This window comes from Xiphophorus couchianus, chromosome 7 (genome assembly GCF_001444195.1).
Source record: "Xiphophorus couchianus chromosome 7, X_couchianus-1.0, whole genome shotgun sequence".
In the NCBI taxonomy this organism is placed as follows: Eukaryota; Metazoa; Chordata; class Actinopteri; order Cyprinodontiformes; family Poeciliidae; genus Xiphophorus; species Xiphophorus couchianus.
Window position 1 is genome coordinate 794413 of NC_040234.1, and position 27705 is coordinate 822117.

Consider the following 27705-nt stretch of genomic DNA (forward strand, 5'->3'; position numbering starts at 1 on the left):
TAGTAAAAGAAGGAATGAATAACTTTATTTAAAGCAGTCACTCAAACCAGATTAAATGCAACAATTTGGTAGAATAAACATAGAACATAGAAACATAGAATAAAAATAGAGCCCAAAATTCAAAACAGATTGTATCAAAGACCACGTGTGTCTACAGTTCTACAGGAAGTTAAAAAAAGTCTGCTGCTGAAGGTCGTCTTTTAGGTGCGTTTGGCAGAGATTTGGAACTGATCTTCTTGGAGAAGTTAGGGGCCTTCTTAGCGCTCTTCGACGTCTTCCTGGAGTCAGTGGACTCTGTCGTGGGGGGAGACTTTAGGACCCCAAATTTTGGTTTTTGCTGTGGGTCAAAGGGCACCCGAGACAAACCTTCTGGACTGAGGAGCAAGCTGCGATCAGTCTTCTTGAACTCTAAAAGACAAAAAAACAAAACAGAAAAGAAAAACTTCCTGTGACTTTCACATTTCAGCTCAGTTTCAACTTAGAAAACAATATTTCCACTGCCCAGCAAAATTAATCTAGAGACAAAGCATGAATTTTCCTGCTTTGTCAATGAGCTCAACGTTTACTTGATGCCATACTCTTCTACTGCATGCAATTTAAAAGGTTCACAAAATTAAAGGGAAAACTAAAGTAACATCCTAGCTCTTAATTAAATATTCTCATTGAAAAACTTTATTATTAGCAATGTGGAATCGATTAAGAAAATAATTATCAATGTAAATCAAAATTATTACACCATAGAGATCTGGATTTGGATTCAATGAATTTCTCATATTGAGCAAGCGACAGTGTTGCTACATAAGCCCTGGAACTCACTAGAACTCTGAAGGTTTGCTTTGGTATTACTTGGCTCACCAAGTAATACTTAGATAATGACCACTGCAACCACGTAACACCTTCACAACATCTGCAATAGATGTCCTGACCTGTCATCCTGGCATAAATACTTGGCCTAGTCCAACGCTTACCTTTTCTTTTTTATGCTTCAAAAAATAAAACTGAGAACAAAATAATTGACTTGCTGCCTAATCCATCACCTGCAAACAGTGACTCACTGTCACCGGTTATGTTGTTACGCAGCTTCTTACCAGCAGTTTTATTATTCTTCAGACCAAACGTGACTTTCTTTGAATCTGATGTGGGGGTCAGCTGCCTCTGTGGAATAAAAGCAAAGTCAGTATCTATTTATCCCATGCATGTGACTGAACAACTGTCATTATAAACTCAATGTTTTCATATGTTCTTAGAAAATACACAGGAGCAGAAATTTGGTTCATCTTTTAAAACTTCAAATCACTTCTCTCTCACTTCAGGGATGAACAAACACAACATCACAACAATTAAAGCATCACAATGTTCTGAAAACTCATTTCTATTGTATGGAGCTTTGATGTTCATATGTTGCTGCTCTTGATGAGCCAACGGTGAAAAAAATAGTAAAAGTAACAATTCCAATTCTGAGTTTCAGTTAACATCTTCTTGTATATTTCATATTTATCAAAAATAAATCAAACTCATGAGGGAAAATTTTTTACTGTAAAAGCAATCTATGATAATAGCTCATCCCTAAGTAGGGGCGCCGTATACACCTTATTCTTACTTCCAGCACCCACCGGAAGTAACAGTATTTCACTGTGTAATTGATAGTTTTTTGCTAATCTGTATTCATCACAGATGCTGTATTTCTTTTCTGTTATTGTAAAATATTACGCAAAATAATGTTCAATAATCATTCAAGTACAACTCAAAACCACTTTCTTGCTCTCTGTATCAGCGCAGCTACGCGCAGCTCATTGCTATAACAACTGACAACAATGGCACAAAAAAACTCCCAAATATTTCCCACACAAAGAGCAGAACACTGAGTATGTTGCAGTACTATGGTTTTAGGCTTAATGTTTATTTTGTGATTATTAAGAAGTGATTGCTGTGGTAAGAGGAGAAAACTATAAATATATTGCTGCACTTGACTGTATGGCTAGCTCGTTGTTACTGTCTCTTACTCTGCAGTTGTGGAGTCACAATATCTGGGATCATGAGAGCCCCCTGCCATGAGGCAAGAGAACTCCCTGCCTCGCCTCAAATCTGTTCTCTGCTGTTTATGATCGCTCCTCAGCACACAAAACACATTACACACACAGTTGGTGACAAAAAACATTGTACGTTATATAAATAAGCGGAAAATCAGTAAATATATTAAAAGTTTTTTAGACATTTTATTGGCGGTGTACAGACAGGAGAAACATGCTCCCATAGAATGGCAGCCAGTGCTTTTAGCGAGAGGTTGCACAATCCCAGGTGAGGCCAAGCTCACTGCTGCCAGTATTAGTGTCAGTATTGAACCAAAGAAAGCAAGGCCTTTAAAATAGTGACGCTTTTTATGGGTTAAATAGACTCAAGAAATTTTAACAGCGAGGGGGGCAATATAATTTTTTGTCATCTGACAAATTTTTTGCCAAGATTCCTGGTGGCACCCCTGTCCCTAAGACACTCCACTAAGTAGATAAACAGATAAAAAAAAAAACCTCCACTGTGAAAAGTGATGCAGTCTCATTTGTCGCTCAGCTTTTCTTTACCTTCTTACTGGCAGCAGGTGTACCCGGGCTGCCGTTAATCTTACAGTACAGCGCTGGTGGAACTGAAACTTCCCTCGGAAAGATGATAAAATCAGACCCTGAAATATTCTTCTTGTTTGTCTTTTTGAGGCTCTGGGGAGTCGATGGTTCACTGGCTACCTGGAAAATAAAATAAAATGACTCATGTTTTGTTTTTTTTTAATGACATTGATTTTGATGAATCTTCTGTAAACCATGGAGTTCTTTCCACCAGCAGAAGCTTCTCAGGATGTTTCTGCTCTAGCAGATTTACTCTGGTCCTCTAATGGTTTCTGTTGATTCTGTTTCTTCTCAGAGTGAGTAGTCCAAGGAAACCAAAATCTGTCAGTACAAGCCAGTCTGCCTACTGGTCACACGTTTATGAGATTATATGAGATTAATAACATATCATTGCAAGGAAGTTGAAAAACAAGAAAAATAAATGAATAGTAACACAGGTAGTAGGTGATACTAAGGCTGTAATCATATTACTGTTTCTCTGTAATGATAAATGTAAAATCATCTGAAGTACTGCATAGCGCTACAAGCTTTTTCTTCTTTGTTTATTAGTTTCCTCTACCGGATCCCACAATGCAACACATATCTGACTACAATAAGCCGATTGGCTCAACACGCCTGTTAGCTGTCTTGACCTGAGGTCACTCTATAAATAAACTGCAGCACAGCTGAACAGGAACCGAACCAAACCTGTCCTCCAAACATTATCTCCAGCTGTTTTTTTTCTCCATCCTGGTGCAATTGCTGTATTTACATCTACACAAAAGAAACTGCACCAAGGGTCAATCACAGTTAATTTTAAACTCTGGTTTAAAATTAACAGACAGTACTTCAGGTGTGAAATAGACTTACTGTTCTCTGAAGATAGAAAATTATTGCTTTTAACAATGGCTCACTTTAACTGGTTCATCACTTTAAATGGTATCAATAATGGCAGACTTTAACTACATCAATCTTAACCCCACTTAAAGTAGATCTCAAGCTTGTTTTGTCTCAATAAAATTTTACCTGGATCTGAACCTTATCTGGAGTTAAGATATGAGACAATCTTCCGTTCTAGTAAAAAGGTTGTTTCACAAAAACAACCCGCTCAAAATCCCATGAAAACCTCCAGTAACTGAATCGTTGGGACAGTTGGCAGACGGCTACCTAGCATCTGCTACCCATCTGCTAGCTGTCCCAACAATTTTTCAGCTAGTTGTCTGCTAGCTGAAAGCAGTGATTCCACTTAGGGGTGCAGAGATTGCAGTTTTCTGGCCGATCGGCGATTACCAATCTTTTAAAAGCTTGGTAGCCCGCTGATTCTGATTTTGGCCAATACCACATTTTTTTGTTTGAAATGTTGCTCAATATAGCAAGAAAGTTGTTGAATTGACAACAGTGGGGTGACTATCGTTAACTGTAAACGTGTAGACTAGACATGTTGTCTACAAATTTACAATTATCGTTACCGGTCTGTTAATTCAAACCTTTCGGGAGATTAGGCTCCTACCCCCGCGACCCAACTCCGGATAAGCAGAAGAAGATGGATACTCATTTAAATATTTATATTTATTAAATATTTTGAATGTATCCAATGGGAGTAAAGTGGAACCAAAGTCAATTTCCTTCTTTGTGTCCACAAATTCAAATTGATAAATACTTAATTGATCCCAAACGGAAATAAAATGTTGTTGGACCTCATATTATACAAGGTTCTTCAAAGATACTCTCCTCAAAAAGCCTGCGACTGAGGACACTGTTGTTGTATCAGATGCTGAGCAACATAAGAAAAAACTAAACAGAGTGAGGAGAAATCTGATAGAATAGTTGACCTGTCAGGATCAACAAGGATAGGAAACCTGCTTCTGTATTCTGGTGAGCTATAAATGTCTACTTTTCTTCTCCCTCCCGTGTATAAATCAGCACATCATCGCCCCCTAGCAGGTTGGAGTTAAATTTCTGAGGGACGCACTGCAGATTAGCTTACCTGATGACCTGGCTCTTTATTGTGAGCAGAGAGGTTCTGAGTAAGCAAAAACTGATTCTGATCTTATCAAGAATCCTTTCTGATCTTACATACTCACATTGTTCACTTTGCTTTTCTTGGTCTTGTTCTTCGCTGCCGATATGCTGTTGACTGCAGCAGTTCCTTCCAACTCATCTGCCTCAAACTCAAACTCCACAGTGATTTTCCTCTTCCTGGTATTAACTGCAGAGCTGATCAGCTCAGCTTCCCCTGCGGACTGCTCTGGGTCTGCACCTCCATCGTCAGCTGACAGCTTCAAACACTTCCTTCTTTTCTGCATGAGTTGCATGTTTCCAGCTGTGATCTGAGGGCTGCCAGCCCCCTTCCTTCCTTTGTGACGGTTCTTCCTGTTTGCTGCTTGTCGCGACTCAGCGATAGTCTCTTCCATCTTCTGACTCTTCTTGGCTGAAGCGGCAGCATCTGTCGTCGCGAGTTTAGGCATTAGATTGTCTCCTGATGCTTCATCACAGCCTGTTTGTTTGGCCTCTGTTGCTATGATAATGTCATTCCTCTGCAGGCCCCATGCAGGCTGCTTGTTGCTCCTGCCAAGAGCTGCAGCAGTAACCTTGACCGAGGCTTCATGACCTTCCCCTGCTGAAGCGGACCTCTCAGCCTCAGTTTTCAGGATCTTCCTTTTCTTCTTCTTCTTGTTCCCAGAGAGCCCAGCTGGTGCTTCAGAGGACGTGTCTGATGTAGCAGAGGTCAGGTGCTGCTCTCTGTCTGTCACCATGGGTTCAGAGTCATTGGTGGGGGGGAGCAGCTGCAGCTGGGCTTCTAATAGAGCCTCTGAAGTGGAACATGGACTTTGTTTTACTGAATGTTCTGAACATCCTGCAGATTTTGAGTCGGCATTGTGATTCTGTGTTTTCTTCTTTTTCTTCTTCTTCTTGTTATTAGCAGGTGCATCTACAGGTTCCATATTGCTACTTTGTCTGTCGAATGTTTCCTGTTTTTTCCCTGAAGAAGCAGAAACAGAATGGTTTTATGGCCTGAAGGTCCTGAAGTGAAGAACATTGCAATCTTAATAACATCGCAATTAAAACTTGGCTACTTGTCTTTTCATTTACCAACTCAAGATTCCTTGACCTGATGGTACCAGTATACGTCTAATCTGCTCTTAGCTGTTCCATTATGAAAAGCTCCCGAATAGGCTAGAGGTACTATTCCACTGGCAAATTGCTCTCTAACCAGTTAATGTGCACAACTCTACCCCAGGTAGAAGTGGGTGTGTGTGAGCGGTCCTCCCTATTGTGGGCGGAATGTGAGCAGCAGCAGCAGCTGTGATCAACTCTGCTGATCTTTGCAGTAACACTCACCAATGGAGAACCAGGTTCTGGTTCTGATTTACTCAAATAAATCCAGATACTTCATTTTGTCTTATAGAAATTCAATGCTTGTCCAAACATAAGACTCAAATAAGCAGATTATGTCACTTTACCAGGGGTCGGCAACCCAAAATGTTGAAAGAGCCATATTGGACCAAAAGAATAAAAAACAAATCTGTCTGGAGCCGCAAACAATTAAAAACCTTATATAAAACTTATAATAAAGGCAACCCAGGCTTTAAGTGTTTATATTAGCTATTTTAGCCTATTATCAAAATGACTAAGTGCATACATTCATGAGCATTAATGATTAAATGTTTTTTTTTCACTGCTGTGCGCCCTGGAAGGAATGACTACTCTGTTGTACAATGGTGCTTTAAGTTTACCTCCCATTACAATATGAATGTATTATGTTTCGTGGCATTGATAAAATTAAATAAATGCAATAAAGAAATCAGATTTTTGATGTCATTTTTATTATGATGATTCGACAGGGAAATATATTTTTCCTTTTGGAACTCGGAAAATCTGCTCCCAATTTGCATAACGATCGCTCTTTGTAAATAATCACGTTAAGTGTGTGATCGGAAAAAACAACAAAATGGAAAGTGCCCCTTATCTGGGCAACAAATGGATAAGGTTTGTTGCCCAGATAATAACTGCAGAAAGTAACTGCAACCTAAAATAACAGGTTGCAGTTATAAAATAAAACAGCAACCTTTTTTTTTTTTTAACCCCTCCAGGGGGTATTTTTGTGGGCTCTGGAGTCCCTTTTCATGAAGTAGGCTGACAGGAAAGGGGGAAGAAGAGGGGGAAGACATGTGGTAAACGTCACCGGGTCCGGGAGTCGAACCGGCGACAGCCACGTCGAGGACTTGAGGCCTCCAAATGTGGGCTGCGCTAACCCCTACGCCACCACGGCACGCCCAAAACAGCAACCTTTTAAAAAGGTAAAGTACATATGTAAAATTAAATTAATACAGTTTAAGTTTGATTTCTGTGCAAATGCCAAGCAAGTTAGTGCAAGGGTAAAACATAATAGTATCCTCTACTCTTTTGACACACAACCAATACAGCCATCCTCGGACCAGAGGATGTTAAACACAATAATATTGCTAAGTGTCATTCTAAATATATACTGACAAAAATCACTAATCAATTTATAAAAACAACCACTCTGTAACTAAATACATATGTCTAAGACAGGATTGTGTTCTTACGTGTTTAATGTGTCTTCTGTTTACGGACATCACTGGACAGCTTCTTAACATCGGGCATGTAAGATGTAACTTTAATCTTGACACGGCAGCTAATGTGGCGCCTTCCCTGGAAATGTCTTTCCACATGGCTTATAGCCCAGTGCGGCTTACGTACGTTTCCAGTTTTTTTTTTTTTTTTTCAAAAAATTTGTAGGTGCGGTTTATAGTAAATGTGAATGTGGTCAGCTATCAATCAAATCACTTCAGTACCGTACCCTGCTCAGTGCTGCTGGTACTGTCCCTGATGCAGGCACAAAAATCTGAGCAAAGTTACAATGGGTTACTAGGTCTGTTGCGATAAACAATAAATCAATTAATCGTACGATAAATGAAAACTATCGACCTCATTTTAATTATCGGCATTATCGTTTCTTCCGGCCTTTTTCTCTTTCTGTTGATGACACTGAATGAAAAAAGGCTTTACTCCGGTGCTCTCCACTGACTCGTCCCTTCCTCATTTCCTTAGTGTAATACCCAGGGCACACGACACGATCTTAGAGCTGTCGGCTGATTGTCGGCCCATTTTCAAAATCTGACAGACCACACATTAGCCGACAGAAATCCTAGGTATAACGGTTCAATCGGGTTCGGTCCTGCCATGTGGTGCCCAACAATGGGCACAAAATAATGGCTACAAGTCCAGTAAACTAATTTTAAAACCAGGCATTAATCAATGCTTTACTACAATCTACCTGCAATGGATGTGGCTAGTGTCAGCGTAAAGTCCTGACCGAATGAAAATCATTAGAACCTATTTATGTCACGTTAACGAAGAACAGCTGAAAAGTTACCGGGTTTATCAACTGCGGTAGCAATTTCGCTTCAACTCCTCTCCTTGTCATTTCTACTGTATATTCTTTGCACGAAATGTTGAATAAACATTATTGTTGTTTCCACATTTCATCTCCAATGTCCGCTGGACTTCGGGTGTCAGCTGTTTGGGAGTCCCCTTTGTAATTTCCCCTCAGAAAGCACTGAGGAGAATCCGAGCTTTCTGATTGGCTACCTGTCACATTCTGGCTGTGTTAACGCTCCCAGTTGGAAAACCCCCGATTTAGATCAGAGCGGCCACAACGATCTACGGTAACACACCACACACTACAGGATGACCGGTTATGAAATCGCAAGCAACAATCTTAGAACGACCAACGTTCTAAGATTGTTAAGGGGAAAAATAGGGACAAAAAATCGTGTAGTGTGAACTATTGCATCAGGTAGTTGGATGTGCCCATTTTCTCTATTTAAATCTAATTATTACTGAAGGGCAATATAGTATACAGATTTCATAATCTGCAGTCTTTTGGTTGAATGCAAAATACTTATTTCCACTTTGGCTTTATGTTGTTTAGGTTTTATTCAAGTTCATTTTTTATTAATGGAGACTGAGAATCCATTTTATTTTTGGTTATTTTGTTTATTTTGTTTATCAGTTCCAGTGTTTAGTGTTCTTTTGAAAATAAAGTGTATCTATCTTTGGTAGGAAATCGCATGCATTATTACGTAATTTCCATTAAATCAGTGTAAAAAGGTCTTCAAACAATATTATCGTTTATCGCAATAATTTTTGAGACAATTAATCGCTCAGCAAAATTTGTTATCGTGACAGGCCAATGTGTTACCATAGAAACGTCTGGCAATTCCAGCAATCAGGAATCTCTGAAATAGGTAAGCTTAAAGAGAATGCATCAACACTACACTGTAAAATGTTGTGTAGATTAGTTTGTTTTATTAAACTTAGTTGAGATTTAAAGCATATGCTACATTTCATGACATTTAAAGTAATTTTGGCTTTGAATGAGTATCTCCAATGATTTGGATTTACATCAGGAACCAAAACACCAAGACATCATTATGTGAGACTTTAGACATCGTAAACAGAGAAACTAACCTGTGTCAGCTTTGCTCTTCTTCCCTGTTGGTATCCCTTTCTCCTTAACACCCTCATTGTGAGCTGGTCGCTTCATCCTCTTCCTGCTCCCAAACATATCATCATCTTCATCTGTGGAAACCTCCTCTGGATATTCATCCTGTGGAAATATGCCTGAGAGGGAAGGGAAGAGTGAGACGGTGTTTGACGCAAACAGAATGTTTGCGTCAAACAACGCTCTGACTCGTACCTTCACTGAGACCACGCAGCCTGAATGGAAAAAAACAAATTTTAATCAGTAAACATTAGTGTTATTTGAACAAATACCTTTTAACAAGCTGACAAAACCTGAACTCTGCCTGCTATGGTTGTATTATGCCCTTCTACTCACACTTTGATGACTCTGTAGAGTTTGTGTCGGTTATGTCCGGGTGTGTTGCTGCGACTCGCCAGCTCAAACAACTTGTCTGCCAGAGCAGAATAGTCGAACTGAAACACACATTACAAACCATGCATCACATCAACCACTAAGAAACCAAGATTATAAATAAGAGAAGGCGTTTGTTCACATCACTGAGGGCTGAGCCTGGATTATGGCCAGTTTAATCAAGAAAGGCAGGGGAACTTCAAGTTATTATCAGTATCAAAAATGGAATAGAACTGCAGGTGCACTAAGAAGCGTATCACACATTATCCCTTTAGCAGTTATTAGACTCTAGTACCATCACTGCTCCCAACAAATTCAATAAGTGTTTACATTTCTGAGAGACATTGAGTCTGAGTGGACCATCTTGCGCACTTCCATTGTCAAGGCGGCTCATTGGAGCTGCAGGCAAAGTTGTCAGTGCCTGTCGTGGCAGCAACCCTCACACCAGCTGGTGGACACCTTTGGCGAGGGATGCTGTCAGGCTGAAGGAGGAGTCCTATTGACATTTTATGGCCCGTAGGACCCCAGAAGCAGCTGACAGGTACTGGCAATCCAAACGGCACGCAGTTTGCGTGGTCGCTGAGGCAAAAACACAGGTGTGGGAGACGTTCAGAGAGGCCACATAAATTCCACATGGCTTTGGCGCAATTCTGGTCCACCATCTGGTGTCTCAGAGAGGGAAGCAGTGGAAATCAGTGACCTGGGATGAGGTTCATGGCTGGTGAGGCACTGACTTAACCCTCCTGTTATGTTCATTTCTGAGGTACACCAATAATGTTCGTGGGTCAATTTGACCCGTGGAGTGTTCAATCATGCAATAGTGTCAGAAAGCAAAAATTCCTCCAAAACATTTTTGTATCTGATTATTAACTCCAATACTAACCATTTCATTCAATATTTGTGCAATGATGCTTTTTTTTATTTCTCACAAATAAACAATTAATGATGTCAACTTACTCATTTGTTGACATCATTTGGACATAAAAAAATGAAATTTACATTTTCTATGTCCACTGAAAAAAACCTAGACACAAAAAAAACAATAATTTCCTTGAAATTGATCTGTTGTAAATTCTTTTATATTAAATTTTGATTAATTTCTTTTCAATGGATGATGTTTATAATTGAACATAGGATACATATTCTGTTCTGGGTCAAATTGACCCGCTGATTAAAATCAAGACAAATGAGTCATGCAAAGAGTATTTATGTTTTCCTCCACTTCTGCTGAGTGTCCACTCAGTGTGGGTGGAGTTTGCCCACGGGAACAGAAAAGGTTACCGTCAAAAGTTGAATAAACACCTGCTTTCTCGCAGTTTCCTAGTGAAGTAAAGAGAATAGTGAGAAAGTGGGCTTGAGTGTGCGCACATGTGCATGTATGTGTGTGGTGAAATATGGTTCACAGCTGGAAGGAAACATGTAGAATTGGACTTTTTAAAAAAATATTTTTTACCCTTCAACTTGACTGCCAGGTCAAATTGACCCGAACAGTATCTATGTAAAATGTAGACGCAAGGGGGATTGCAAATGTGTAAAATAAATACATTTTCAATTCATATGTAGAGTGCACCTATCAAGACAAATAGGCAAAATTAAGACAACGTTTCATGGAAAAAAAAATACTTCCAACTACTTTAAAAATTTTTTTAAACTTTAAAACAGGTCAATCTGACCCGCAACATAACAGGAGGGTTGATCAAAATCTTGCATGTTATTCATATATAGAAATTTCGCGCATGCGGACAACATTGAAGGGCAAAAAGAGTATACTTTCACATGTCATCTATAGCCGTGCTGCAACGGTAGAATAATTACGTTAGCTCAATGAAACTTGGAAATATATATATTATTTTAGTGCTATGCTGTACATCAAAGGGGAAACCCATTGAAGTACAACTCAAAACCACCTTTTTTTCTCTGAATCGGCCAAGCTACACGTAGAATCGACGGGTGTAGCTTCACTTATTTACTGTATCGCTCGAAGTCTCTCACTCTGCAGACGCAGAGTCACAATGTGTGGGATCATGAGCGCCTCCTGCCATGAGGCAAGAAAACTGCCTGCCTCACCTCGAGTCTGTTCTCTGCCGTTTCTGATTGCTCCTCAACACACGAAACACGTTACACACAGAGTTGGTGACAACAAACACTGTGCATTATATAGATGAGCTAAATGATGGAAAATCAGTTTACATATTATAAGCTTTTTAACCATTTTATTGGCGACGTAGGACGAACATGATCTCGTGTGGCAGCCAGCGCAGTTAGTGAGAGGTTGCGCAATCCATGGTGAGGCTTAGTTTGCTGCTGCCTCATTGGCTTCGCTTCTGACCATTTGAATGAGAAATTTACCGATTTTGAAGAAAAAAAATAATCAAAATTGGTAAAACTAAATTAACAATAAATACTTCATAGTACAAAACACAGGCTGAAAATAGCAATATAAATTATCTTATTCTTCCGCCTCCCCTGTCTCCTCTGACCGCACGTCACTGATGGGGATAGTGTGCTGCTAACCTTGACTTGGGATGCTCTGGGCCAGTGGGCAAGATACTTCAAAGACATCCTCAATCCCACCAACATGCCTTCCATTGAGGAAGTAAAACCTGGGGACTTTGGGCCAGGCTCTCCAATCTCTGGTGCTGAGGTCGCTGAGGTGGTTAAAGAGCTCCTCGGTGGCAAGGCTGGATGAGATTCACCCGGAGTTCCTTAAGGCTCTCGATGTTGTAGGGTTGTGTTGGGTGACGCGACTCTGCAATATTGCATGGACATCGGGGGTAGTTCCCATGGATTGGCAGACCTGGGCGGTGGTTTCCCCATTTAAAAAGGGGGACCAGAGGGTGTTCCGCAACTACAGAGGGGTCACACTCTTAAGCCTCCCTGGCAAGGTCTATTCAAGGGTCCTGGAGAGGAGGGTCCGTCGGATAGTTCAACCTCGGTTTCAGGAAGAGTAGTGTGGTTTTCGTCCTGGACGTGGAACACTGGTCCAGGTCTACACCTTCAGCAAAGTCCTAGAGGGTGCGGGGGAGTCCGCCCAACCAGTTTGCATATGTTTTGTGGACTTGGAGAAGGCATTCGACTGTGTCCCTCGGGGAGCCGTTTTATACAGGCCATTAGGTCCCTGTACAACCAGTGTCAGTCTGATTCGCATTACCAGCAGTAAAGGTAGGGGTAAAGGTAATTTTATTTATACGACACATTTTCAGCACCAATGCAATACAAAGTGCTTTACAGGAAATACAAACAAAATAACAAACCAAAAGAAAGAGCAAAAGAAGAAAAAGCTAATAATGTTGATCCAAAGTAAATAAACTTGATACACCTATTCAGGGTTGGTAGATAAGTATAAGTAAGTAATCTCTGGATACTCCTATTCAGGGTTGATAGATAAGTATAAGTAAGTATCCTCTGGTCTAATTCCTTTTCTGGGTTGAGAGAATAGGAGTCTAAAAAGTAGTTGCTAAGGTAGTTTTTCTGGGCTCCAAGTTCTAATCCCTGCTCCCTGTTGCTAAACAAATGTAAGTAAGTAAGTATCCTCAGGACTTCTGAGATGCCAGATAAGTATAAATATTCTCTGGACTTTCTAAGTATGCTCTAAATTTGTAAAAGTAATGAGTACCGTATTTTCCGCGCTATAAGGCGTACCTAAAAACCTTCAATTTTCTCAAAAGCCGAGAGTGCGCCTTATATATGGACCAATATTGAGCCACAACAGGTCTTGCAACTACGGTAAGCAGCCGCCGACTTCATTTTCCCCCGTAGAAGAAGAAGCGTGTGGTGTAAAGACCCCAAAATGGCTCCTATAAGAGACACGCTTGCGACGCAGAGTTTAAGCTCAAGGCGATCAGTCACGCAGCAGAACACGGGAATAGAGCAGCAGCGAGAGAATTTAACATGAACAAATCAATGGTGCGGAAGTGGATATACAGTACAGACCAAAAGTTTGGACACACTTTCTCATTGAATTCAATGAGAAAGTGTGTCCAAACTTTTGGTCTGTACTGTATATTGTGATTGCACTAACGTTTGATTTACCGTAACAGTATCAGACTGTTTTTTATGTGTTTATTGAATCGAGGAAAAGTTCCCCTCCACTATATGTTATACCTTGCTGTTGTTAAAAGATAAACTGTGTCACGAAAATACCACGTCACTTGCTTTACCTCGGCGAAAATAATAAAACAGTTGTTTATTCATTTTGGGAATGAACAGAGTTTTCAGAACGCTGGTTTGTAATCTATTAATAAAGTTTGACTGACCTATGTGACTATTTTGTTGACATTCCCTTTAGCGCAGTTCCATCTAATGGATGCATAACGTAACCCCAGCCTCAACTGTAGTGTCTATTCTATGCGCCTTATAATGCGGTGCGCCTTATATATGAAAAAAGGTTTAAAATAGGCCATTCATTGAAGGTGCGCCTTATAATGTGGTGCACCTTATAGTGCGGAAAATACGGTACTCCACATTTTCTAAGTAAAAATAAAAACTAAAACTAGAATTTTTCTGGATTCTAAGTTCGTTCTAATTCCTTTTCTGGGTTGCAATAATAGGAGTCTTTCTGCATCTAAATAGCAAGTACTCCACAGTTTTTAAAATTTTAGCTATGAGTGACTAATAAACTAGAGTCTCTGGATTCCAAGTTTGTTCCTTTTCTGGGTTAAAAGTGAGTACTCCACAGTTTCTAAAAGAATTAAATAAAAAAGAGGAAAGGACACATTAGGGCACATGGCAAGATTCAGACAAAACAAAGACATGAGTGAAGGCGGTGACATCACAGGGCCATGAAAGCATGTTGCTCAGCCTCCTGGCAGACGTCCGATAAAATGTTATCAAGGAATGTCCTTGGGTGCGCTCAGCTCCACAGCTGCATGGATAACAGGCGGGGTTGAGATAGGAAGGAGCGTTATGTTTACATAACTTCAAGGAGATTGGAAATATGCAGCCCTTCCAAGGGGAAAACTAATTCAGATACAAAATGTCTTAGGTTGGGTAGATTATAAATTTCAATCTTCCCTAAAGTCTCTCTGATACATCTCAGTTCCCAACTGTCCAAATTAATTTGGTCGTTCCACTGAGCCAAAACTAGCAACTTCTCCAAGATCGATTCCATTCCGTTAGTGAGTTTTGCAATGCTCGGCTGGGCTGCAAGTCTCAGCAAAACTCACATCCAACTTGCGTCTCTGTCCACACCAACAGTCTGAGTGTCTGCTAGTTCGGCCAAGTTCGTCACAAATTTGTCGATAAGCAAGGTATTCGCAAGTTCCAAACAGCAGAAATCCAGTTATCATGAATAAATCTAGGGTGTATCCCGCTGGATGTGTCCCTGCAGGACAAGAGGGCTCTCCTGTGCCTAGTCTTCTCGTCGAGAAAATTTGATCAATTGCATTGAGAGACCGGTTGACCAGATCCATAATTTATAGATTTGGAGGATGTGCAAAGAAAGGCTCCAAAAATATAGAAAATGACAGCACAAAAACAGAGCAGGCAGGGCAGGCATGGGAAGGGAGGGAGAAGAAAAAAAAGAAGCGTCCGCCTTCACCGAGAGCAAAACTTGTGTCGAGGAAAACAATAAGTCATGATCATTTCCAGTGAGAGTTGGACTGTGCCAAGACTGCCCTTTGTCACTGATTCAGTTCATTACTTGTATGGACAGAATTTCTAGGTGCAGATGAGGTGTTGAGAAATCCGTTTTGGTGGCCTTACCTGCAAAAAGCAGTGCGCTGTACTGGTCTGCCGTGGTGATGAGAGAGCTGAGTTAAAAGACAAAGCTCTCGAAGCCCTCGTTGTGGGTATGAGCTTTGGGTTATGATTGAGAAAAACGGATCCAGAAATGGGTTTTAGAGAGAAATGAGCCAGTTGAGGTGGCTCAGACATCTACTTAGGATGCTTTCTAAGTAGGCAGGTGAAAGGGAAGTCTGTGCCTCCCTAATTATGCTGCTATTCCCGCAACCTGACTCTGAATGGGTAACTAAATAGATAGATAGGTGGATGGATGGATGGATGGATGGCATTTCATTTAATTTCATTTATATTCAATTCATTTTATTTGGCTGCATTCACAACAAATGTCATCTGAAGTCACTTTCCAAAAAAATTATTTCAATTGAATCAATTACAATCAAATACATTCCAATTGATCCTAGTTGTCGAACAGTATAGTATGATGAACTAATTATTCATAATAGATTAAAAAGTTGCTATGGAAATCCAGCAGATTGCATCAAGTCATCGATTTATATCTTTTACAGATTTTGATCATGTGTCTATTGTAATATGTTTCATCGCCTAGTTATTTCTACTCTCCCAGAATCCCAGCTAGACTCGGTTATCTCTCAGGATAACTGAGTCTGCAAGTGTTATCTGCGTGTCACTTAAGGAGCTTACTATTTCACCTTTTCATATTTCATATTTGAGATTAATTTCCTTACACAAGTGTAGATTTTTGAGTACAAGTAAGATTTTTTTTCTTTCTTTAGCTGCCTTCAGCCTGCCTGAATAGAAAATAGCTAAAAGGGTATCTCAGATTACATTGTGAAAAGCATAAAATTTTAATAAAGATTATCTAGCTGCTGATTTAGGCTGAAAAGCCTCTGCCAAAGACCTCTGTCTCTTTGTCAGGAGTCAGGGGTCAGGGGGCCTTCTCTTTCCTCAACCTTTTTAATGCTGGAACTCTCTGAACACTGTATCCCTTAGAATTTAGTCAGAGTTTACTGGACAAACTGAGTAGAGAAAGTGTAAACAACATTACTAATTTCATCCCACTAGTATTGATCCAATACCTATTCTCACCTTGGTAGAGATAGTATCAATGTTTAGATCAATACGCCCAGTTCTAGTAGGCGTTGCACAGATTGCTGATAAGACGTTATCAGAACTTTGTGACATAATTGTGATGCAGGATCCAAGCCGTCTGCTTAAAGCCTTTCATGTCTTTAGAACGAAACAACAGCTAATCCGTCAGCCCTGAACTGCATGTCAGCTGGTAGGGTCCTGGCCATTACATCAGTTCAGCTCAGCTATCCCACATATTCCAACAGTTCCTCAAAATGCATTTATTATCTTCAACAGCCTTTCAATCCATATATTCATAGAATAAAAGGAATGATTTTAAACAGACAGCCATGTTTACCTGCAGAACCGGTCCAAAGTCTTCATCTGACAGCTCAGCGTCAGAGTCCCCCAAGTGAAGCAGCTCCTCGTCACTTTCTTCTTCTGTTTTTAAATGACTCCCTACAAGCAAAGAATCCAGGTGCCACAGTGAACTTTAGTAAAACACCAGTACAGGTTAGAGGTGGGTGCTGCTGTGTCAGGATGTACCTTTTATCAGCCTCCCCTCTCTGCTCTTACCGACTGCATTTCTCCTCTCATCTTCCTGCTGTTCATCATCTTCCTCAGATTCCTGCCCTGAATCAGACTCCTGTGCTGTTTTCACCTCCTTCATAAGATCACCCACAGCAAAAGGAGCCTGTTCAATGATGGTGCTGAATAGGCTTTTGCAAATTGTGCTGAAAAGCGCATGGCTGGAGAAACAACAAACAGGAAAGCTGTCAGGAAAGGAGGACGAAGACTGAACACAGCTATTCTCTGGACTACACCTCACTTCCTGTTGCTTAAAGAGGCATGGCTTCCTTAGCAGCAGACATGATAAACTGACACGCTACTGTGAAGCTGACAGCTGTACAGGACCATGTGTAACTGAATTTAAAATGACTGATCGAAATGAAATGTATCCTTTTGTTTTATAGTGTGTATTGTGAATTGGCTATATACAGTATATACTATATATAAGAAAAAAAGGCAGCACTATCAGTATATATCAGAGGAGATGTATGCTGATTTATCTCCTCTGAGATATATCAGAGGAGATATATCCTCTGATATATCAGAGACAATCAGCTCTGTCATACTCATACAGACTTGATTAAACCATATTATATATATATATATATATATATATATATATATAAATCAACCACACACATTTAAACCCCCTAGCATAATAGCTCGCACTGTGTACAGCACTCAAAGACACACCGAAGTCCCTTAGAAAAAAACGGTTAATCAGCGCAGACACAGAGCCAGACAGAGCTCTGTCTGAATATGGTCTAATCTCAGAATCTGCTTTCAGCTCTGCTGGGCAACATTCAAACTGCAGGTTGCTACTTCCTGGATCTGTCAGCAACAGGCTGGGTGGAAATAAAATGCTAAGCAAAGGAAGCCAAGCAACTGTGATTTAATTCTTCATTCTAAGAACAAAGAGGAAAACTTACTTCTTGGTTTTGGCTGCTTTCCTGCAGAACGGTTCTATAAAAATCAGGTTCTGATCAGCAGTGAGCTGCAAAAAAGCAAAGTCTGATTAACAAGCCACATCCACGAAAGTCCAGTACAATATAATTTCTCATGAACCTAATCTAAATCTTTATTACATTCAAGATTATGATTTAATTTTAAAAACATTACTGAATGTCCAGGGTTTCCCCCATTGTATTACAAACCTGGCGGACCACCAGAATTTACTTCTCCCCACGCCAGGCTAAGAGTTACTTGTTTTTATTTTCAGAAAAATATTAATAATAATAATAATTATAAAAAAATAAAAAATAAAAAATAAAAAAAACAATCGCTTAATATTTTTTCCTTTAGTAAGCCGGACTGCGAGCGTCTCTGTTGAGCTCAGTATTTCAATAGCGGAGCAGAATAAACCCATCTTTTATTCCTAAAATATATGTGTGTAGTTGATGCATTTAACAAGCCACAAAGCCGAAGCACTGGTAAATCACATCACTAGTCCCTCTGTGCGCTGCTTGGTCTCTGAAGTTTACCTCAGCACGGATCGCGCACCTCCTTTCACTCAAACTGGACACAGGCTGACTGGTATGGATATTCACATGAACCCCCTGTGATGTGTCATGCTTCTTTGCTGAATTCTTCATCAAGGTAGGAGTCAAGTTTAAAACCCACCACGTTAGCTCTGGTTATGCAGCTTTATGTGAACCACAGGTATATGACCTGTCGCACTTCCAGAGGTGCGCGTTGAGTTTGTCTTTGTGAACCAATAATTATGTGCGGTGTTTACATCTCAACACGTTGCCAGCACTTGGCTCTGTGTCTGCACTGATAAATTTTATGTATGTGGTCCCAGTCGGCCAGTGGTGGTTAAGTGGTTCAGCCTGTGGAGGAGCTTTTGCGCTTACCTCATAGTAGCACATCATGCTGGTTTTATTTGATTTTCCGGTTACAGGATGCATCAAACCATATCAAATGCCTTGTCTACTTAGTCAGCCTGGAGATCAGAAAAATCTGTCCCATACAGCTTGGGAAACCAAAACAGTCTCTGTGACCCTTATTAAAAACTCAATAGACATGAAATGGAAGAGCTACTAAAGTCACATAAATTAAATCTCATCTGTCCCTCTGTGTCCAGAAGAAATGTGCAATGCAGCGGATTTAACTCATCATGCATGGCCGGCCCAAGGTTGTATGAGGCCTCGAGCAGAATTTCTTCCTGCTAACAACATCAGCACCATTTGCAGCATTTCAACATGAAAATTCTAGGAGTTTAATTGGCCAACCTAAAAAGCAATCGGTAAAAATGGCACTTTACTAACAGAGCTCAAACTCAAGGATTAAACTCAAAGTATCAGACTTTAGCTATGGTAACAAAATAATCTAACTATGAAGATTGTTCTTTGAACTTTTACAAAGCAAACTTGCCAGCTCCTTAAAATCTTACATTTAAAAGTTAAACAATTTAGAATATTTTAATTTATGTTGCTAAATAACTTTTAGCAATGATGCTAAATGATATTAAAACCAATATCTGTGGTTTTAAAATATTAGCATTTATGAGGGGCCTTCTAGAGCAGCTGACATAATTTGGATTAAACCAGGGGTGTCAAACTCCAGTCCTCATGGGCCGGTGTCCTGCAACTTTTGGATGTGAATCTGCTGCACCACACCTGAATAGAATAATTAGGTCATTAGCAAGGCTCTGGAGAACTTCTCTACACAAGGAGGAGGTAATTAAGCCATTTCATTCGAGTGTTTTGTACCTGTGGCACATCTAAACACTGCAGGACACCAGCCCTTGAGGACTGGAGTTTGAAACCTGTGGATTAAACAGAAGTGTAAAAACTGATATTAATTTTAATTGTATTTTTTTTATTTGTTGTTTATAAGACTCTATAGTTGTGGGCATAAATAGCATTTTACCACAAAATATAATTACCCAGTAATATTTTTAAATTTCCTATCAACTTAACATCTTTTAAGCATCTAACACTGACGCTGTGTGCAAGAAGGGGATGAGCAGACTCTATTTTTTAAGGAAGCTGAGATCCTTCAATGTGTGCAGCCAGATGTTGGAGACCTTTTATCACAGTGTTGTTGCCGGTGCCATCTTCTTTGCTGCTGTGTGTTGGGGAAGCAGCATCAGAGCCAGCGACTCTAATAGACTGGACAAAATCATCAGGAAAGCTGGCTCTGTACTGGGACTAAGGCTGGAGTCCCTGGAAACTGTGGTGGAGAGGAGGACACTGAAGAAGGTTCTGTCTATTATGGACAATAAACAGCACCCTCTCCACCACATAGTGGACAGACAGTGGAGCACCTTCTCACATAGGCTGCTCCAGCTCCGCTGTCGTAGTGACAGATACAGGAAATCCTTCCTGCCACATGTCATCTCACTGTACAATAAAAGCTAAATCATTGTTCTGCACTAATCAGTCCAATTTTGCACAACTGCACTGTGGCACACTTGATGTACATATATTTACATATACATACTGTATCTGCATTTTTTGAATCTTTGCAAGGACTGCTCTAAGTTGCTTTTTATATTGACAGCATGTTATATTTTATTTTTATTTTGTCTACAATTGCTACTCAGTGGTGGTTGTTGTGTCTTGTCTCTATGCTGCTGTAACTGCGAAATAATTTCCCTGCTGGGATGAATAAAGTAATTCTATTCTAATACAAAAACAGAGTGGGCCGCCTCAGCGGACCAACCCCTGGGCTTAGCAGTTTTCTGGGGGAAACCCTGATATCACTTGTTGAATTTCATCAGCTCCAGAACAGCTTTGAACAGAGAGTATAGTGACTGGTAGTATACTTAAAAGTATTTCCTCTGACTTATTAAGGCCAAGTTATTTTCTAACACTCCATGACCTACACACTGTTCACACAAACAGCAGCAACTTGTCTCCACCAGAGGATCTGAAGTACTTCTGGCTTTACATTATAAATCCCTCAATTGCCATGGTTACCAGTGGTGGTTCTATACCTCTCCAGCACCAACAGCTGCTAGTTCCGTCATGTAAAGGTCCAAGATGTGTAACAGCAATCCAGAGGGCGTCTCACTGTCATTTTGAAGGAGATGACACTTCAGCAGCTCCAAAAACTTCCCAACCGCACTGAGAAAAGCAGTTATTTATTTTATGCACTGTTAGAGTTCTTAAATGGAAGTTTTTTTTTCCAGATCCTTACCTGCTTTCCCAGTTTCTCCTCCTCAGGACGTCAAACGATTGTCGGAACACAAAACGAACCAGCTAAAGAGGAAACATTAAACATTTAGAAATGTAAATGCTTCCATTTACAAAGTTGCATATCTCTGCTGTACTGATAAAACTTAAGATGCAAAAATTTCAGCTAAGTTTTACATGTTCTTAATTTCAAATCATTCTCTCAACATTTAGCTCAGCACTGTGAGCATTACTTCCACATCAACTTTTAACTTAAAGTTCTAAAATTGCTTAACTTCTTCAACAGTACTTCCTACTCCATTGTCTGTCTCTTACCAAGAAGTATTTGAAAACTTGAGCCCATAGACACCAAGTAGAACAAATGAAGAGTTTCATGAAACAGAGTGGAGCTGTTGCGGATACACAGAACGTGGCATGAGGAGTGATGAATCCTGATTATGGCCATATTTTAACATAAAGACTTCAGTGTTATAAACATCTGTAAGTTTGTCACTAGGCCTGTCGCGATAAACGATAAATAAATTAATCGTACAATAAATTAAAACTATCTACGTCATTTTAATTATCAGCATTATCGTCTCTTCCGGCCTTTTTCTCTTCTGTTAATGACAGTGAATGAAAAAAAGGCTCAACTCCAGTGCTCTCCACTGACTCCACCTTCCTCATTTCCTTAGTGAAATGCCCAATGCACAGGACATGATCTTAGAGCTGTCGGCCGATTGTCGGGCCATTTTCAAAACCTGACAGACCACACATTAGCCGACAGGAATCCTAGGTATAACTGTTCATTGGGTTAGATCCTGCCGTGTGGTGTCCAACAATAGGCACAATGGCTACAAGTGCAGTGAACTAATTTTAAAACCAGGCATTAATCAATGCTCTACTACAATCTACCTGCAATACATGCGGCTAGTGTCAGTCCTGACTGAATGAAAATCATTACAACCTATTTATGTCACGTTAACGAAGAACAGCTGAAAAGTTACCGGGTTTACCAACTGTGGTAGCAATTTCACTCCAACTCCTCCCCTTGTCATTTCTATATTCTTTGCATGTTGAAAAAACATTAATGTTGTTTCCAAGTATCATCTCCGGGTTGCCATGTGTCAGCTGTTTGGGATTCCCCTGTCACATTCAACAGGCTGCCTTAAAGCTCCCAGTCAGGGAAAACCCCTGATTTAGATCGGAGCTGCCACAATGATCTACCATAACACACCACACAATCTTAGAAAGACCAACGTTCTAAGATTGTCGTAAGGGGAAAAATAGGAGCAAAAAATAGTGTAGTGTGAACTATTGCATCAGGTAGTCGGATGTACCCATAAATTTAAATCTAATTTAAATCTAGTGATTACTGAAGGGCAACATAGTATACAGACTTCATAATCTGCACTCTTTTGGTTGAATGCAATATTTATTTCCACTTTGGCTTTATGTTGTTTAGTTTTTTTTCAAGTCCGTTTTTTGTTAATGGAGACTGAGAATCCATTTTATTTTTGTTTTTGGTTGTTTTGTTTATTTTGTTTAACAGTTCCAGTGTTAAGTGTTCTTTTGAAAATAAAGTGTATCTATCTTTGGCAGGAAATCGTATGCATTATTACGTAATTTCCATTAAATCAGTGTAAAAAGGTCTTCAAACAATATTATCGTTTATCGCAATAATTTTTGAGACAATTAATCGTTCAGCAAAATTTGTTATGGTGACAAGCCTATTTGTCACAGTTAATTGTTCAAACTAATGGCAAAAGTGGCAAAACAATTAAGGTCCTTTTCAAAAGCATTATAACAAAGAAAAGGATTAACTGCAGATGAGTTTACTGAAGTTTGATGTGACGAAGGAATCTGATCCAAATATCAAATCAGTTCTGATTTTCAAGACTTGAGTGTAGCCAGAAAAAGGCTACACAGCTTAGATTATTATGGCACACTAAAGAAAGTAAAGTATCATTTGCATAAGATTTTTCACAAATAAAAAAAACAGAAAGTGCTTTTAAAACATATAAGAAATGCACATAAAACATCAAATTATATGAAAAGCCTGTCTGTACAAATGCAGCTATAAATGTGTTTATAGATGCGTTTTAAAATAATCAATAGAATCGACAACTTAAAAACAATGAGAGAGAACTCCACAATCGGGGAGCAACAGCCTGAAGCGGCCGATTCCCACAAGTATTTTTTATGTGGGATTAACAAAGACACTGATCAGCAGACCTCAGCGCTCTGCTGAGGTTTAAGCACGTCAGAGACATACTGGAGGGCCATAAAAGTTCAAATAAGAAGTTTAAATTGGAATTTAAAATAAACAGTGAAGAGCAGCTAATACAGGTATTAGATGAGCTTCCCTGTGTGTCTCTGTTAAAAATCTATACAGTTTGCATCATACATTCAAACTGTATTCTACAGGTAAAAACACTGTTACAATAATCCACCCAAGACTATACAAGGCTTCAAAAACTTCCGATTCACATATAGACACCATTGTTCTGAGTTTAGCAATATTTCTTAGATGACTAAAACAGTTTTGAGCTTGGAATGATGATCGATAGACATGAAGCTGTCAAAAATCACAACTAGATATCTGAGATCAGCCTGAACGGAAGATCCTGGGAAACTGGTGTGCTTTCTGATTTCAGGAATCTTTTGATCAGCCACCATCAGTGTTTAGTTTGTTGGAGTTCAGTTTACTTATAAGCAGTTGATTTTTAACCAATTCTTAATCTCAAATAAGAGATCAGACATAACAATTTAAAAAACTCAGAAGGTTAAAAAAAAACAGGATAACCAAGTTGTCAGCACAGGAATGACAAGAGACATGATCAAAATGGCGTATAATCTGGGCGAGATTATACCAACACGGTGCCTGCGGGCACCCGGTCGCCCACGGAGCAAGTTCTAAAAATAGCCATTGTCATTAGGGAGTACTGCCTAAAATATTATTTATTTAAATGTTTTTACAATGAAGTAATAACATTTGTTTATATTTAGAATTTAAAAAAAAAGAAATTATAAAAACATTTAAAATAAATCTTTTCTACGGTTAAAGTTCAGAACTATGCGCAGACACCAGCAGGATATTATCGGAGGGCAGCAGCGTCTGCAGCTGTACGGCTGTACATACACTCCATAGCTTGAGATTTTCCTTCAATTAAAAAAAGAAAAGAATAATTCCTGGAAATTTTATTATTTAACCCTCTTTACTACAAAATTGTGCAGAGAAAAAGATCTTTTGTGCCAAAACATCTTGTACGTATCACACATCTGAGTGAGTCTAAACCTAAATCTTATTGGTCAATTTAATTTTGTTTATTTGCCGGCTTGGCGCTTTTACTGCAAGATAAAAATTAATGACAGGAGTTTGAATCCCTTGTAGTTCTAAAAGCGGTCATTTGGATCCCGGCGGAGCTTTTTACCATGTGTGGTTCTGGCGGGTCGTCTGTTTATGAGCTTCTTTTGTTTCCCAAACTGGAGAGCTGATGGCTCACCTGTCAGCTGACATCTGCCGTTCTTCCTGACCGTCGCGCTAAGACTGTGGGTTAAACAATTTAATCTAGTCGAATTTACTCTAGCCAAGAGAGTAGAAATTAAGAAATATTGTTACTTCAACTTCTTGTCGTCTGGACGTCTGACACCACCTGAACCTGCGATCAACACCCTCCTCTTTCCGTGAACCACAAGGGTTGGCTTTGCTTCTATGTCTTTATTATTTATCATTGTCTGTGATCTAGGTTTGTGCTGATTTTTGCACGTTGAAGAGGTGGTTGTGCTCTTGCAGGTCAGGTGCAGTGATAGTTTTGTGGTACCCTCGACCTGTCAGACCTTTTTTTTTTTTTGACATCTGCTGGTGTCAGCCAACGGGTGACCTGTCAGCTTTTCAGTTCGCAAAACCACAAAAAAAGCTAATAAACTGGCGACCCGCCAGAACCGCGCACACTGTAAGATGCTCAAGCCGGATCTTAGAACTACGGGAGGTTCAAACTCCGCTCATTCATTTTTAGCTTACAGAAAAACGCCAAGCTGTAAAATAAACAAAAGCAAACTGACAAATAAGATTTAGGCTTTGGCGTGCACCACCTCACCACTCCCAGACTGACACAGCTGTGTGTACAATATCTTTTGACATAAAAGATATTTTTTTCTCCACAATTTTGCTAATAGTAAAGAGGGTTAGAAAATAAAACATACAATAACTATTCTTCTCTTTTTTTATTTAAAGTAAAATTTCAAGGTACTGAGTGCGTACAGCCGTGCAGCTGCAGGAGTTAATGCACCAATCACCAATCTCAGTCACTTGTGGGCAATTTAGAATCACACAGAAGAGCTCCAAAAGGGAATCAAACTTAAAACTCTGTGAACAAAGAACTTCTGATCACATAATAGCAATTAACTATATCCGCCATGGTAAATCATTACTGATAACTATTGTGAGTAGTCCCTAACATTAATATGATCGGGCAGCATGTAATCATATATATGTGTATGTAGTATTGTTATAAAGGCTGAGCCAAGAAAATGTAGGTCAATTTATATCAAACAAGTAGCCCTTTGTGTTACTCTGTACCCATGAAGTAGCTCCCAGTCTCAAAAAGGTTGGTGACCCCTGATCTGGGTTGAAGAAGCAATATACAATAAAACCAGGATTGGGCCAATAACAAATCCCTGGGGTAAATCACATGACAGATCTGATGAGTCAGACATTATTTGATTAATGTAGACCCTGAAGGATCTGTCTGAAAGGTTGGATGTGAACCATTGTAAGACAACACCAGTAAATCCACAGTCTTTGAGTCTACTTATCAAGATGACATGATCAACTGTGTCAAAAGCAGAGGTAAAGCAAAACCCAAAAGCTTCCACTTGGGTGAGTGGTCAGTAAATGATCTCAGCTCTATAGCAAAGAGAACAAACCTGGTAGAACTTGTCCATCCGCAGCCGGTCGATCCCAGTCCACTCTCGTTTCATGGTCTGCAAGAAGCTTTCCAGGTACATGAGCTCTGCAGGGAAATCACCTGTTAGCCAGACAGCAGGTCTGTGTTTCAACTGTCATCACTATGAAATGGTGCAGCAGAAGCTCACGTTTATCCAGATCATGGAAGTTGTGGATGAGGGTGGAGATCTGGTTGGACAGTTCCTCCTTAGGAAGCAACAGTGAAGATGAACTAAATATGACTGATAAACTAAGCTACATATTTACATAAACACGAAAATACATAAAACTCTTTTCTTCTTCTGTTTCTTTTTTAGATCAATTAAATTTACGTCAATTACTTCTTTGTGCGAAGAGACAGAAAAATGACATTGAATAAAATGTCTTCAAGGTCAAATGTTTGCAGACACTAACATTACTACACCTTTAAGCAATCAAAGAATTCTAGATTATGATTTAATAGTTTTGTAAGCTTCTGATATCCTAATTAACATTTGAGTTAAATGGGGGACCACTGTAGATGAATTTTAAGGCAACACCTCAAACACACCACTGCCTTGTGTGACATCACGGCAGGTATCAGGACTGTGCTTCATCCATGGGTACAACTTCCAGATGCCTGAGGCGGAGACATTCATCTGTTTATGCAGGTATTTACGGTACAGTGCTGTAAGAATGTCCAGTCCTTGTGCTGTTTATGAAGGAGAATGAAGCTGTGTCGCAGAGTTATGTGGATTAACCCCAGAATAAAAACTACAGAAAACACTCTTCAGCATACTGCAAAATAAATAAGCTTTAAGATGAAACCTGAAGGGACGTCACTAGGAAATTAATCTGACACACACACACACATGCTCACCTGTAGCAGAGCTTTGTCCTGCATCCACAGGCAGTAGAAGAGGCCCTTCCACAACTTGAGGAGTTCATCTCCTGTGAATCCGCCTGAAAAGCAGACACAGCATCACTTAACCCAGAGATCAGGATAGCTACAGCTCAGTATGAATTTTGAGATTAACTGATGCGCTTCGAAATCTGTGACTCTTACTGAAGATAATCCTATCAAGTGTAAATCAAGATGCCCAACTCTGTCTTCCAACTTTTAGATGCAACCCTGTTCCAACAGACCTCAATAAACTGTCGAATTCCTTTATAGTTCAGTTCTTCAGAGGCCTGCTAAGCCATTCATTTGGTTCTGTGGGTTGGAGAGGAGAAGCAGCTAAGAGTTTCAGGATAGTAGCTCTGGTGGTCTGGACCAGGGCAAAGTCACACATTAGCTAGGCTAAGACTTGTTTTATCACCAGGAAGAGCCCAAGTCATGATCATTATTGCTCAAAATCTGGTCATTACCGTGTGGGGACTGCGGGGCCCCTGTCTGTCTTTAGCTTTCTCCATATGAGAGCCCTCGGGGCCCGTCCATATGGAGAACGGGCCCCGGGAGTGGGGGCGTCCAGCTTAGTTAGCCTACCTGAGGCTCTCAGTGAGCGGGCGCTGATGTATTTCCGTAGTTTCTTCATCGCCTTGATCCGGACGGCCTTCTCATTGGAGGCTAACCTCTGGGCCAGTTGGACCTCCGGCTCCTGAACCGCTGCCATGCTCTCAAGATCTCACGTGGATTCTCCTCTCTCTCTTCACACGTTTTCTCTTGCGGCGCGTGACGATGACGTTTTTCTTCTTCTTTTCTATTATGGCGGATCACAAGCAACTTTGAGGTGCACGCCGCCACCTACTGTACATGGGTGTGAGCAACACTACTTTACAGCCATTAAATTATATTATTTTTAATTTGGTATTCTGAAGATA

General features: G+C 40.0%; 1 protein-coding gene across 3 annotated transcripts; it reads right to left on the bottom strand.

Annotated features, from left to right (window-relative positions):
* rrp1 (ribosomal RNA processing 1) lies at nt 1-27579 on the bottom strand. 3 transcript variants are annotated; one of them, XM_028023520.1, is made up of 16 exons: nt 27371-27579; nt 26765-26847; nt 26055-26112; nt 25887-25972; nt 20983-21044; nt 20780-20909; nt 17769-17833; nt 16846-17018; nt 16628-16728; nt 9463-9560; nt 9322-9341; nt 9093-9245; nt 4679-5577; nt 2577-2735; nt 1089-1155; nt 1-408 (listed from the first exon to the last, which is right to left on the bottom strand). In XM_028023520.1, exons 1-16 carry the CDS (start codon nt 27495-27497, stop codon nt 170-172), a joined length of 2520 nt encoding a protein of 839 aa, XP_027879321.1. In that variant the 5' UTR covers nt 27498-27579; the 3' UTR covers nt 1-169. The 3 variants fall into 3 exon arrangements, with proteins under 3 accessions (XP_027879321.1, XP_027879320.1, XP_027879322.1); XM_028023519.1 differs by having other exon boundaries at nt 16816-17018; nt 27371-27578; XM_028023521.1 differs by lacking the exon at nt 2577-2735 and having other exon boundaries at nt 16816-17018.
* Nucleotides 27580-27705: the final 126 nt, after the last annotated feature.